The 14,829-nt window shown below is 35.3% G+C and overlaps 1 protein-coding gene across 1 annotated transcript; it reads left to right on the top strand.

The window, feature by feature from the left end:
- Positions 1-673: 673 nt before the first annotated feature.
- On the top strand, positions 674-14,491 carry LOC123317222 (coiled-coil domain-containing protein 40). The gene is made up of 14 exons (XM_044903637.1): positions 674-793; positions 1,095-1,323; positions 2,853-2,973; positions 3,359-3,578; positions 4,129-4,286; positions 5,322-5,566; positions 7,000-7,243; positions 7,296-7,478; positions 9,484-9,729; positions 11,703-11,877; positions 12,234-12,442; positions 12,494-12,709; positions 13,525-13,719; positions 13,947-14,491. Exons 2-14 carry the CDS (start codon positions 1,118-1,120, stop codon positions 14,406-14,408), a joined length of 2,880 nt encoding a protein of 959 aa, XP_044759572.1. The 5' UTR covers positions 674-793; positions 1,095-1,117; the 3' UTR covers positions 14,409-14,491.
- The last annotated feature ends 338 nt before the right edge of the window (positions 14,492-14,829 follow it).

The raw sequence follows: 14,829 nt of genomic DNA, 5'->3' as shown, positions 1-14,829 counted from the left end.
TTTTATGGAAATCGAAAATCCAAATTTCGAGAGCCTTGAGGTTCCTGCAAATTCGATCTTAGTTCACTTCACACACAAGAAAAAATTTTGGCTGCCTTAGCACGATACTTTTTCAGGCCCTGACAACCAGGATCTGCAAATGCACATACAAGATCAGTATGGTGGATCGATATGATGTGTGGCCTATGTCGGCGCTCTTCAGCTATTAGCGGTTTTTCGATAAAAATGAAAAAACCTGCCTTGCTTCCTATCAAACTCCATAACAGCTAATTTCACAGTCAAATATCCCTTTTAATTTTAAAGCTTCCTTTAAACCTAGTATAAATTACACCAGATGCCAGTTTCATAATGAAACTTTAAGTTCAGAGCTTCCTACTAGAAGTGACACTCATAGAAGAGACTTTAAATTCGATTAATCAACAGGACATAAACTGTCGTCTCTCTCTAGGATTCTAGACATATTAGACAAAAAAGCAGCTCTTCACTACAACGTATTGCACGACATTAAAAGGTCTATCCTTTTCTGGCACAAAAACCTCAATTACTCTCATACTGGCACACTCCAAAATAAAAATTGGCGTGTTCTGAGCATTTTTCTACAAAATGGTTAATACGTAAGAAATAACTGTGCGTTACTTTTAACTGACTCTGTATGTGTTGTCATAGGTTCGCGCAGATGGTTTCCCAAGCAACCTTAATCAAAACATCAAATCAGAAGAAACTTTCATGAGTTCTTGACAAAGCTTTATTTTAGATATACAACACATATTATTCACAATTACATTGAAATAAGGTGGGTGGATAATTTTTGTTCAGTAGCTTTTATAACCGAATATACTAGTGCAATTATAGTAGGTAACAAAAACACAAGTTGAATATTGTAGTGTTCAAATCTTTTTAGGACATAAAATCAACTTCTCGTCATACAATTTATACCTGAAAGTCTAAAAAATGAATGGATTCAACCAAATTATATTTCAAAAATTATCATAGCGAACTCCAAACCTGTCGCTTCATTCACGCGCATTCTAGAACGCAGGATATGGAAATCCACATTCTGAATGTAATGTTCTGATTAATGTGATGATTTACAGGATTTTCCTGATTACACACTATCATGGAGGATGATAGTGACATATCTCTCACTTTTCCGAGTAGCCAAAATGAAGGAAAAGCTAACGAAGAATTATACAAGAAATTCGAAGAATCACAAAGTGTGGAATTCGATGAGAGCAGACCACTTACTTTTTATCTTCCCAGTTGCCACTGTCTGGAAGATAAGAAGAAGGAGCAAGAGACTGCAAGGTTCAATATGGAGTTCAGGTTAGCAAATATAACACAATCAAATTGATGTTTACATCCATCATCGATACATACACTGATCAAAATCTTTCAGTTTCCTTGAGCATTATGATATTAATAAACCATTTGTGATTAATGCACCATTATTCGCTGTTCTTTTCTATTGAATATTCATTAACCACTTGGGGTTTATGAGCCATTATTCACTGATCTATCAAACTTCCTGATCAGAATCACATAAGAAGGTGTGAACATAGAAGTATAGATAGGTATATATAAAGGATGAATCTTTGACTCTAAAATGTCTAAAAACATCTTATTTGACACTTACAAATATTTAAACAGTAGATTCTTGAGGTCAAAAGAAACATTTTTTTTCTTCACCATGTTTTCCGAATCGGCTCGATTTGAAAGATAGTTGAGAAACCAATAAAAAAAAAGAATTTTTAGTTCTATCCCACAAACGGTTTCATTGAATGAAATGAATTTCGGAATATAGTTTTTCATTTATTTGATATCTTTTTCGAACACAAGTTATCATCCACGTCAATCAGTTTTCTCATTATAACCATTTGGAACCATAAAAATACCAAAAATTCAAAGAACCGAACTCTTGAAACTGATTTTTGCGCTTTCTAAAAAATATCAGTGGAATTTGAAAAATTGGATACTTCGGCTAAATGGAACTCTGTTTAAAAGCTCCACAGATGTGTAGTGTCATACATTCAGCTTGTTATTCTGAAGGAAATTTTGCTTCTCCAGGGGTGGTATAGCTTATTGTGAAAACTGAAAATATCTTTATCTTTCTATTAGGGTCGAATCTAAAAAAGTAGTTTAGAAAAAAAGTGTTTCTTCTGACCTCAAGAATCTACTGTTGAAATATTTCTACGACACGAAGACTCACCCTGTATATTGGTCTGAACAAATGGAATGTACATAGTTTTATTACTTCATCTGTTTTTCAATCGAAAATCCTTAGTTTTAGGTATAGAGTCTAAAACACCCCTAGCAATAAGAGATTTTCTCGTCTCATTGATTTTGAAAAAAATAAACATTTTCGTGGAGAACAATCTCTTAGTTGCAGTAAATTTTGAACATCCTCTCGTTATATTCTGATAAACTTAAACGACAAGTGAAATCCTCAGAGTATTCTCTGAGGGTAGTACAATTTCCAAAGTTGTACCTGACTATTGTCAGTATAAAGTTGTACCAATTCATTCATTTTATTTAAAATGATCTTTCAGTCTAATTATGGACAAATTGACCTATATCTCAATATAATCTTGATCCCTGGGTGTAGGGAAGTTTGAATGAAACGTAGGTACTTGAAATTTTATGAAAAATCCAAAGGTGTAATAAACTATAGAGTGTCCCATTTTGAGTTCAATAGATCCCAGTTAGGATCCACACATTTTCAGGAAAAACTCTCATTGAGTTCTCTCGATGCGTTTAATAGAAGTTAGACACCTTGTATCGAATATAAATTAATTGCAAGGTGTTCTTCACAATCTTCATTACTATCTCGTAACCAGTATCTCGTTAATTTGAAGGGAAAAGGAAGTCAACGAAGTGTTAGCTCCTGATCATCCTGCTCTTGAAAAATTCCAAAAAGCTTTGAAAGAACATCTGCTGAAGCAGATAGAGCGACTGAATGAAGAAATATTCGAATTGGTAAGTTGACGCATATAAAAAACTATACTATACTATATTCCAATTAAAAGTACTATCCTGACAAAAAACAGTCATCAGGACAATGACAATTGACAAAATACTTAGCAACTTGAAGTACAAATACCAAATATGTACCTGTTTTTATTCCAATAACGTATATTATTCACAAATAATTCAAATACCGCATAACTCTTTACCTGTCTACGCCCATGCAAAAGCAATGAATAAAAAAAACTGTTTATTTTGCTTTTTTGAAGGGGCGATTTTTTCTTTCAGTTTCACCGCTTAATTTTTCCTTTCTCCAATCCTATCCTTAATCGATATTGTAAAATTTCGAAAGAATAATATATCCTGATGAAATTCATGATCAACATACACACTTCAGGAGACGGTTACCAAGAAAAAAAATGCGGAAAAGGAAGCGATCGGTGTCGAAACTTATGAAACGCAGCAAATGGTTTGTAGAAAGCAAAAAATTCTGGATGAATATGTGGAAAACGTGAATAATGCGACCGCTGCTAGAGAAGAAATCGAACTTGAATTGAAGGAGTACAGGGAAAAGTACAGATGTGATACTGAAGCTCTAATGAGGATTCAAAAAGAAGGTATTATAAATTTTTTATGTTAAAATATTTTAAAGATAGATTCTTGAGTTCGAAAGAAATACTTTTTTCCTATAGCTATTTTAAGTTTTCGTAATGAGCTGTGCCACTCCTAGAAAAACAAAATTACCTTCAAAATAACTAGCTAACAGCGGGTTTCATAAAACTTTGATTGTCCAATCAACGATTTGACAGTCACTCTATTTCTTAAACGAAATCACTGAAACCTTTTCATTTCTGAATATATTGAAGAAATATGAGTTGATAATAATTGAATAGACGTATGAACATCATAATTTTATGCGAGAATGATATTCCGAATGACGAATTATCGATTGAAAACAAATTGACGTCTATTCGTCAATCAAGCATTGATTCCCCGATCAAGCTTTATGAAACCCGGGGCAAATCTGTGACACTAGACATCTGTGGATCTTTCACACAGAGTTGTATTCAGCCAGAGTACCCAATTTTTCAAATTCAACTTCAGTATAGAATGATGGTCTAATACGGGTGATCGAGTTCATGAACCATAAGGTATTTTTTCTTTCAGAAAAGGAATTGAGAAATGAGGTGGAAACAGTCAACTTACTTCTGCATCAAACTTCCATGTGGGAAAAAGATGTCGAATCAGACATAACCATCAGTAAACGAATGACTGAAAAAACTATAAAAGACCAAATACAGCTCCTGAACGAAAAACAAAAGCAGGTAAGGAATGAGAATAAAAGTAGCAGATTGTATTTGTATTTCCTTTGACCGATTTTTTCTGTTTTTCGTTCAAGATCTGAAATTTTTATATGTTTTATATTTTCTGTCAATAAAACAGAAATAACAAATAACTTATTCTCGGAAACATTCAACCTGGAATCATAAAACAACCGAGTTAAGTGGATTAGCTTTTTTAAATACTCTTCCTCGATATGTTCAAATTTTGTTGAGTCCCTAACTTCTTCAACATGACCATTTGAAAAACTCACTGATTCTACGTTCTATTCAAGCACAACTTAATACTAATTGACCTGTTCGAGCATGTTCACAAGAAGAAAGGCTTCTCAAAATCTAAATTTAAGTTTAAAGTCTGAAAATTATATTGGTAGTAGATAATGAAGAATGATCTCGCCTTAACAGGGAGGCAATAAATACAATAATAAGAATTAATTAAGATGTATAAGTACTACCCACCGATATGAATATCAACAAGTGTTACGATCTGAATTGAACTAGCCAATTTGCCATCTTCAGGACAACTAAATGGAGGACGTTCCAACAAAGAAGAGCAGATGCTGTCCATGATTTCGGTCTTATTTGACCTCATCAGAGCAACACTCGTTCTCTGAATTAGAGGAAATTCTGGATGGCGCTCGAATACTACTCGATAATACTCAGAAGCTACTACCGTATTTAATTGGGATCCGCCAATTCCAAGCGTTTTTCCATTGGGAAGGCGCTGTGTTTCTCTGATGAGGTCAAATGAGTTCCAAACCGTGGTCTACATCTGCTCTTCTTCGGTGGAACGTTCTCCATTTAGTTGTCCTGACGATGGCAAATTGACTAGTTCAATTAAGATTGTAACGATATTCATATGGTTTGTGGTATGCATCTGAATAAATTCTTATTATATTGATACTACGTATTTTGTTTTGGACTATCAAACGGCTAAAGGTTTCCCACATAGAATGAGGAACCAAAATGAAACAAATATAAATGATACCAAACAATATCTACAGGTAATCTTTCTTTTAGGATATGATTCTGTATAAGCTCCAATCCGAAGTGTGGAAATTGGAAACCGACCTGGAAAATACCGATATGAAGCTGGAGGTGAAAGAGAAGGAGAGGGAAGAATTGGCCCAGGCAGTTGCCGAAGGAAACACCACGATCGAGGCTATCGAATCCGATTACAGATGCCTCATGCATTCTTGGAACTCTGTCGTTGTTGCTATATCGAATCGTGATAGGGTTCTGCATTGTGTTAATCAAGAACTACAGTGAGTTATGATCAGCGTTAAAAATGAATTTCACTTATCACTTGAAAATCGAGGTCGAGGTTCACCTCTGAGTGCTTTCTGTTTACCCCCTGGGTTTTCACACCAGCAGTAGAGGTAGAACCAAAACTGTGGCACAGGATGTGTGAGAATGAAGGCTGCGGTTCCAAGATAATTAGGATCGATCGCAATAATTTCCCCTGTACCGGTAGACTCCCTCGCAATATACTTGATAGCAAGCTGCGGATTTTCCGAAACGGGTCTGACACGAAGTTGGGATCGCTTAATTACTAGTACCGGATTAATAAAAATTGAAAAATGACTGTACGGAAAACTCGGACAGAATACTCTAAATAATTTATTCAAAATTGGAAGAAAATGATACGATTCAAATCGCCACTAAACTCTCAACACAACTTTTCGGCACAGACTCAATAAAGATTCAGAATTCATCAAGATTAATCACCAACGGGAGACATCTCTTTTTGTACCCACCGGTGGGGAGTGGAAAAGGAATGTGTCCCAGATGCCAAAAATCGGTAAAATTCGCATCGATGAAAACGACTTGACTCTGGCTTATCATTAATAGTGAACAAAACTCGGTTCTCCCAATAGGGAATACTCCTTCTGACGAAATTGATGTATTTTTTATGAAATATCTTTGAAACATCACACTTTGAAATAACCATTTCAACCGTTTCCCAAAAATAAATTATTTTAAGTACTTAAAAATTAAAAATAAAAATGGGTATTTAAAATTTGAAGCGTTCCGTTTCTATTGCACAAGTTGGCAATATCGACTGAAATATGCGTTAATAATAAAGGACAACAAATACACTATCTTGATGAGATAGACAAAGACGGCTGTCGATGAAGTCTGCGACGAACGAGGAAGGTCGTAATATTATAGGATTTTTATGGCCGGTTGCTGTTGAGGCTCGCCAGTGGGAACGCCCTTATAATGGCTGTAAATCAACAGCTGTCATTATATGCACAAGATATATTTTTTTTATTTTCTAGTAAGCGATGTTGCCAAATCGTTAACTAGAAACGAAGCGATTTAAATTTTAAAACCTCATATTTGAAGAATGATTTTGAATAGTTTCCGCAGTGCATTTGAAATATTCATTGATGAAACTCATAATTATTCAGTTTAAACTTGCATATGCGGTGTGATAACCCAAATTTAGGAGAATTCCCCATTGCAGGATGTTTTTCACGTTCGTTTTTCAGAACTGAAAAAGGAATAAAATGAATTGAAAATTAAAAGTATTCCAATCAAAATCCAGAACAAAAAAAATTATTCAATACAAAAAACTATTCTAAAATGAGGTGCATTTTTTCTTCGAAAAAAAATTGTGACTTTATTACACCTTATTCAGTGAATTTCACACTGAATTTCATTTTACATAAATAGGAAAATTTTACTTATATAGGAAATACGAAGAGGACCACAAGAACATAATTTGCGAAACGGAAAAAGTCAAGAAATTGACCAAAGAAGAAATGGTGAACAACGAGAAACTTACAGCCGTAAAACAAAGAATACTCGGCGATATAGCAACGTGCAAGAACCAAACGGAAGACGAACTCGCGAAACAGAGAAGACTCGAGAAGAGAATAATGAAATATCAATCTATCATCGAGGCTACCGAGAAAGATATTGAAAAAATTGATGCCGTATGTTTTCCGTCGATCAAATTTTTAGTATTGCTAGATTTTATGTTTTCAGGAGAACAACGCTGAACAAACGGCCCTGTCTGTGCTAGACAGGGAATGGGATAAGAAGAACCAGACGAAGCTTCACTGGGAAGAGCAAATCTTCCTCCTTTTGGAGGATGAAACTACAAATAGCAAAGCATCGCAGCACTTGGCCTTGAGACTGCGCCAAATGAAGGCGCAAAACAGGAAGTTGGTAAGAAAGTAGAATGAGAAAAGTCAGGTGCTTATTTTAGCATTCTTCCAGTGATACGATACGCTTATGAAAATTTGCACAAGTACTCGAATTTTAGTTACGTTTTATTTTATTTTAATAACTTGAAAGGGTATCGCCTTCAACGGTTGCTGTCAATAATCCGAACGTTTCCAGAACCCTCTCTCCCTGTTTGATTATAGTGAAATACACGGTACCTACCTGATGCATAATCTGAGAGTTGGGATAAATGGAAATATGCTACAGTTTCCATTTGCATAGGGAACTACTGTAGTTGAATCTCGTTTTCCGTCAGATGGCGCTAGAGTGTATTCATTCTTCATACCAGCTGCTGATACCGACTAAAGGGACCATCAATTCATTCAATTTTCGTCGAGGTCGAATGGGACCGAATCCTTGGTCAGCATCTACACTTTCTCGACGAAATGGTATTTCTGTTGATACTTTCAGTGATGTTGGTTTACTAGCTCGATTTAGATCGTAGCACTTATGTACTTTCAGGTGCCGTATATACACTGCGCAAAAAAATTAACGCACATTATGGAAATCTCAATTTTATTCTACAACTGAAGGTGTTCTCAATGATAATTATTTTTATCAGAATTATGCATGCATATGTTATCCACTTTCAACGGTTTTCTTCAATACAGAGATGTTTTTTCCCAGCAGGAATAAAAAAAGATGATATTATCAGATTTTGAATGTATTGGCTCCATTCTAAAATCAGTTGTTCTCGATCAATTCTAGTGATCAATAGTTTTTCTTTCGTTTGATTTTCTACACTCGATCGCTATGCAACGCGAAACACGCAATTTGACCCAAGAGGAATGTGCCCAAGCGGTAGTTTTGCGAGAAGAAGGGCGGACGACATACACAAGAATTGCAGAAAGGTTAAGAGTTTCCCATACAAGTGTGTCCAGAATGTTGCAGCGATTCAGGGAGACAGGTATGAATGTCCGAAGACCAGGACAGGGTAGACCACGGGTAACAACTGCCATTCAAGAACGTTACTTGAGAGTTTCTTCGTTGAGACAACGGTTTGCAACCGCTCGCCTCCTTCAAATTCACCTTGAGCAAACTCATGCAGTTTGCAAATTAGCACTCAGACAATAAGAAATCGCCTCAGAGAATATGATTTAAGGCCTCGTGTCGCGGCAAGAGGCCCAGCTCTTACCCCAGCCCATCGAAGGGCGCGTTTGGATTTTGCGAGAGAGCATATCCATTGGGAAGAGGGCGATTGGGAAAGAGTTCTCTTCACAGATGAGTCTAGATTCTGCCTCTACCATTGTGATTGACGTTCCCTTGTATACAGACGTCTACATGAAAGATATGCTCAGTGCAATTTCCTGAGTACTACTGGTTTCGGGGGAGGATCCATTATGGAATGGGGTGGAAATTCTTTGACTGCTCGCACAGACCTAGTGGTCGTTGATAATGGAGCTATGAATGCTGATAAGTATATAAGGAACCCATCGTGAGCGCATCGTTCAGGAGTACCTTGAAGAGGTTGAAGTCTCTCGAATGGAATGGCCAGCAAGAAGTCCAGATCTCAATCCGATTGAGCAGGTTTGGGACAACCTCAACAATTTAAAAATTGTTCATTTCTCTTCTTTCACATAAGATTCGGTGAAATCCTGAATTTTTCTTCCATTTAATGTGTCTTGTTTCGTTCAAACCTTCCCGAGAGAACATAAAAAATAAGTTATAAAGTCAATGTAGAGTTAACTTTCATTAAAATTGAGATTTTTCAGAATGTGCGTTGATTTTTTTGCTCGGTGTAGTATCTGAATTGAATTCGAGTGTATCTACCCTTGAAATTTTTATTTCTTACAGCCCTTACCTTTTTTCCTTTGAGATTGTTTTGTGCTTATTACTGACACATGAAAAAATTTGTATTTGACAAAAAATTACCAATTAAAGTCTCGGTAGTAAGATCTACAAAATTAGACTAGAGTTCATATTTCATTATGCTCGTTATTATTTCCAGGAAATCACCTTGGCTCTGTCGGAGAACAAGAACGCCATCATCCAGACCAAATTGGAATCTCAGATATCGATAAACGCAGAGTTGAGTAATCTGATAAAGGACTTGACTTCAACCAAAATGCAGTTGGAAAAAGAACTGGGTGACTTCCAAGATAAACTAAAAGAGTACGATAATCTGATTGTGAAGAGACAACGGCTTATCGACAAGCTCAATAACAAGGTGATGGAGATGGTTACCATTATAGGGGTAAGTGTAAAACGCTCAGGACAGATATTAATGAATTTACTACTAATTCATTTTTCACCCACCCGAAGAGGCTTCTGTGATAACGAAACACGTATCATGGTCAGATAACTCATGTTACCGGTAGATTCGGGTGACTTGGGACAGTCTTGTAAATTTTGGGACAATTAACCCCCTTGCAGGTTTCTTTGTTTCTTACCATTTATGAGTGAAGGGACAAACTTATAAGATTGTGTAGCGTTTTTTCGGTTAGTTTCACAATTACTTCCTGTTGAGTTTGCCGTGACCAGAGCGTTTGAAATGACAGGAAAAATTAACGAATACAGGAGAGTAATAGCGTGTTGTTTTTTTATGGCCCTTATACTTTATAGTGTCCTGTACATTGTAATTGTTTTTTCTGGATACGTGGGATATTGGGATATTAGATATGTCATGAAACAAGGTTGTTAACAAATCAAACGGCAACACGGATCTCATTAGTTTATTTTGTTGTTGCATAGGGTGACTTGGGACAATGCCGAATAGATACAAGCGGCGCATTGGCAGCAGGAAATATGCCGATTTTTCGCAGGATATTATTATTTAAGTTATTTCCACAAAGAAATCACCAAAGAATGAAAGAAATCAAAGTTCCCTTGTTTTGTTTAGTTTTGTTTACCTTTGAGTTGCAATATATTTACTTTCGCTGTAATAGGGGTTTGTCATTTAATTTCCTTTCAAATTTCAACTATATAATCACAAATTCTAATTTTTCAAAAATATACACCGTCCCAAGTCAACTATTTCATTTGAGAGTTGAGAAATCAATAGATTTTAACTTGTGTCCCAAGGAAAGTATATTTCATTTTTTTCAAAATTTATATCCGAATTCTGAAGCATGGTATATATCCTAATCAATAGTACGAGTCATTAAGCATATTCGAACCGCTTTTTCAGATAAAAATAGGTCACTGTTTTTGAAATATGGCCAGTTGAATTCAGCAATCGTCCCAAGTCACCGGAATCTACTGTAGTGAAAATCATACAAATCAGTTCTTCAGTTTAATTGATTTTTTTTGTTCAATTCATTTTTTCCTGAATAACCTCTCAAACACCGGTGTTTGAGAGCCATCTTAACATGGCTGTAGTTTCAGCATACAACAATTATAATGAGGAGAATCCTGGGTCAATGTTAAGAGTCAATAAAGAACTGTTACACAAAAATACAATGATCCGTGAGATTCAAATTTGGAAGACTAGATATAACCATGGCTAAAAAAACTAAATGGTTGTAATTTTCTAATTTTCTTGAGAAACCCAATTTGAACATCTTATTGTATCATTTTCAAGTCATATCAAAAAACTATGTTACAATAATGTAAACTCTGTTTGGATATAATAAATGAGAAATAGGGGTAGAACACACACTGGAAATTACTATTCGGCAATACTGCAAAGCTCCACGATAAGCTTTTGGCAAAAATTTACAGATTTCACAAGTTACAGTATACAGGGTGCAAATGAATAGCGAAAAAATTTAATGGATGATTCCTCGTCCAAACATTGTATGGGTCTTACAAACAAACACTTAGATACAGCCCCTTTAAAATGGCCTCCGAAAAGGAATTTACAATTTTTTGCTTAGAAACCAGAATACTGACAGAAAAAAAATTAAAATGAAAATACCCCTTAATCTATTTCTAAATTATTCTTTTACGGTTGAGAGTCCCTATAACTACTAAATTTCATGACCGGCGTAGGTATACGCCACTTTGCAACTTACCCACAATAAAAAAATTACAAACTTATCGCTGCTTCATACTCTGAATTGATTCTTCAAACTATATCAACCTGAAACTATTCATAGTGATGATGTATATACTTCTTTTTGTACATCAGCTTTCACAAAGCTCACTTCCTCTTTTTTAAAGTTATTTAGCTATAAATAATAAGCATTCTGCTTTCTTTTAATTTTTTATTTGAATTGGATATTCAAGGGCAAAGAGATATCTCCCGCTGAAATGAAAATAAAAACACTAGAAAAGAATATAGAAGACGCTAAGGAGAGGATTAAAGAGCTACAGACGTTCTGGATGCGTGAGCAAAGGAATGTTTTAAGTTTGTCAGAAACAAGGCAACAGCAAATCGCCAACAACGATCTTCTAAGAAAACGTGAGTACTAACTAGACTTTTCTTAATTCAGTTTCAATTTCCAAACATTCATAACATTAATTAAAAAAAATCAACTTATCTTACAATTTAAATCGAACTAGCCAACCAACATCACTCGAAATATCAACGGAAAGAAAGAGCAGATGCTGATGCTGACCATGGTTTCGGTCTTATTTGACCTAGTCAGAGCCACACAACTCACATCTCGACGAAAGTGGAACGAATTTATGGATCTTTTATTGTGCGATTCTGAAGAAGTCAAATATAAGATCAAAAACATGGTTGACATCTACTCTTCCTCGATAAACTGTGTGTACAATTTTGTAAACTTCATGACGCAGAAATCATTTTTTCAGAAATCTTGATATTGCAACAGAAAAACCTCAAATTGAGCGACGAAATCGAAGCAATCAACAAGCAGGATCAGAAAACAAGTAGAAACATACTGAATTACCATAACCAGATCCTCATGAGGAGTGAATCGCTCAGCAGAAAAAAAGACGAGAGGAAAGGTTTGGACGCCCACAACGATTTGGCACAAATGGAGTTCATGTCGAGACTGAAGGTAAGAAATTAAATTTTTTTGATCTGTTCATATTTCCGAGCATTTCCTTAGGATGCGGAGCTGGAATGCCTCAAATTGGAGGCACAAATAGCCGATATCGAAGAAGAGAAACTGATCATAAGCAAACAGTTACTGGACATAAACAGGGAAGTTTTAGAATGGGAGAAGAAACTGAAGATTATCGTAGATACTAAAAATCAAATACAGTTAGAGAAGGGAGCTGAAGGTGAGATTGGCCAGATGAAAATAGAAGTTCATAAGATGGAGGTGAGTTGATGGTTTCAGTAAAATATTATTTTGAGAAAGTGGTTTGATAATCCTTTTGTACTGCAGTTTACGAAATTTAGACCGTTTGTTAGCTGAATTTTCGCAAAGCAGTGGGAAAAAACTTATCTCCTGATTCGACTATGTGGTTTCGTATAGGATATTTTGGCTCGTTCAAAATTTACGAATTTACGTGATAACGAAAATGGAAACTTAGGATTGCCGAATTGTTCTAATTATTTTTCAGTAACTTACACGATTTTATGAAATGGCTCATTTCGATACCAACCGACAGAAGAGACTTAGGACACAAGTGAAAAAATAGAATAATACTCACCAATAAAATTAGTCGAATTATTCATGAATTTTTTCACAATGGGCATTAAAATCTTCTTGTGTGAATATTCCAACAAACGTCGTAAAAATAGGATAAAATGGGAAAACATCATAGCACTTTTTCAACATAACTAACACAAGCACTTTCAAAAAACTGCCTCGATTTTCTACATTTTTTTTCATCCTAAATTGCACGATACAACAATTATTATTCTCTCAAAAGTGACCTGAAGCAGCTAATCCGATGAACTTGGTACTGAACCATCCATTGTCCAGCCAAATGTCACCTTCCACGGTCCCGTTCTTGAAATTCAATGAAATTTTTTCGAACTTCTAGGGGTTGTATCTCAGCCATCTTAGATATTTTATACAGTCAATTTTTGGTTAAACAAGTTCTACCTTCTGTAAAAAAAAGCCTCACCTTCGATAACACCCTGTCTATAGTAGCAATGTATTTATTGACTTAAATAATCGTTTTCAAGGTCCGATATTCGCAGTTGAAAAAAGCTCAAGAAAGATTCATGACTGACTTAGAGCACTGCGTTTACCGCAGGGAGTCTATTGTAGCAGGCAATGAAGCTAAAGAGAAACGCAGCAAGTTTGGAATAGAAAAAACCAGATTTAATTTCAAGAGAAAGATGGACGATACCAGAAACCAGATAAGGCAAATCGAAAACGTGAGTAAAGGAGATAAAACGATTCATAATATATCTGAGTGAGCTTCAAAGAGTAGAGATTACTTTCTCGATCTTACAAGTTTCTCGACTAAAGCATTTTTTACGTTAGTGAGGCATTTTTTTTTCTCTCCCAAAGATGAGCCACAAACAAAACCCCCATTCTGTGAATCATCTTGCATCTTGTATCTGTGTGTTTTTTTGTAATCCCAATACTGTAATATTTTCAGAGCATGAAAGTGCTGAAGGATAAAATAAAAAAAGTAAACGACGAAAAAAAGATGTGTGAAAATGAGATGAAAGAAATGAAAGAAGAAGCTGAGGAAGTAAAGAAGGTGACTGAAAACATACTGAACGAATATGAAAACGTCAAGACGGACAAACAGATGCAATTCGAGCTGCTGGTAATGAAGCAGAAAAAGCTGAACATGTATTCAGATCTGGCAAGAGGTAAAAAACCGTATCTGAAGTACAAGAATGAGTGTGCTTTAACACAAGAACTGGTGAAAAATGAAGAGATGAACGCTAAACTAATAGGCGTTGTCGATAATTTGGGTAAAGAATTTCCCAATCATATGCATTACTTTAACAGAATTTTGAATACTCTAAATCTTCCCAAAGTTTATGCAGGGGATATCAACTCGTGGGCCCTTGGTGTTGGTGGAGATTGCGTGCCTTCTTGGAATACTTGAATTTTTCGATTATATCAACGAATGTAATTATTTTTTATACGATTTATTCTTCGATACATTTGGATAAAAACTTTCATACATTATGATGATGTTTTTAATGATAACACCCTTCCCAAAATTCGAAACGTTAGTATCGATGATATAAAACGATACGTCCGAAATCATAATTCAAAACAATATAATACATTACTAGTGGAGTACGAAAAAACAAAAAATTAATATACTGCTATACGTCAAAACTGTTAATACCAATTGCTTGCTGTTTAATGAGTCGTTTTCAATCAATTTGATTTTCAAAAGTAAAAAACATTTGTAATATTCAGAAAATTGGGTACTTTGGCTGAATGCAACTCAACAGATATGTTATGTCATAGATTTAGCTTGTTATTCTGAAGGGAATTTTGTTTCTCTATGAGTGGCT

Source organism: Coccinella septempunctata, chromosome 7 (genome assembly GCF_907165205.1).
Source record: "Coccinella septempunctata chromosome 7, icCocSept1.1, whole genome shotgun sequence".
Lineage (NCBI taxonomy): Eukaryota > Metazoa > Arthropoda > Insecta > Coleoptera > Coccinellidae > Coccinella > Coccinella septempunctata.
The sequence above is the reverse complement of the archived record's forward strand: the minus strand, read 5'-3'. Positions and strand labels throughout refer to the sequence as shown.

Bases quoted from the DNA above. Each gene is read 5' to 3' on its own strand.
- LOC123317222 (XM_044903637.1), top strand. From the start codon at position 1,118: ATGGAGGATGATAGTGACATATCTCTCACTTTTCCGAGTAGCCAAAAT. The intron at 7,479-9,483 runs GTAAGAAAGTAG...TATTATTTCCAG, and splicing joins AGGCGCAAAACAGGAAGTTG to GAAATCACCTTGGCTCTGTC. The intron at 13,720-13,946 runs GTGAGTAAAGGA...TAATATTTTCAG, and splicing joins AGATAAGGCAAATCGAAAAC to AGCATGAAAGTGCTGAAGGA.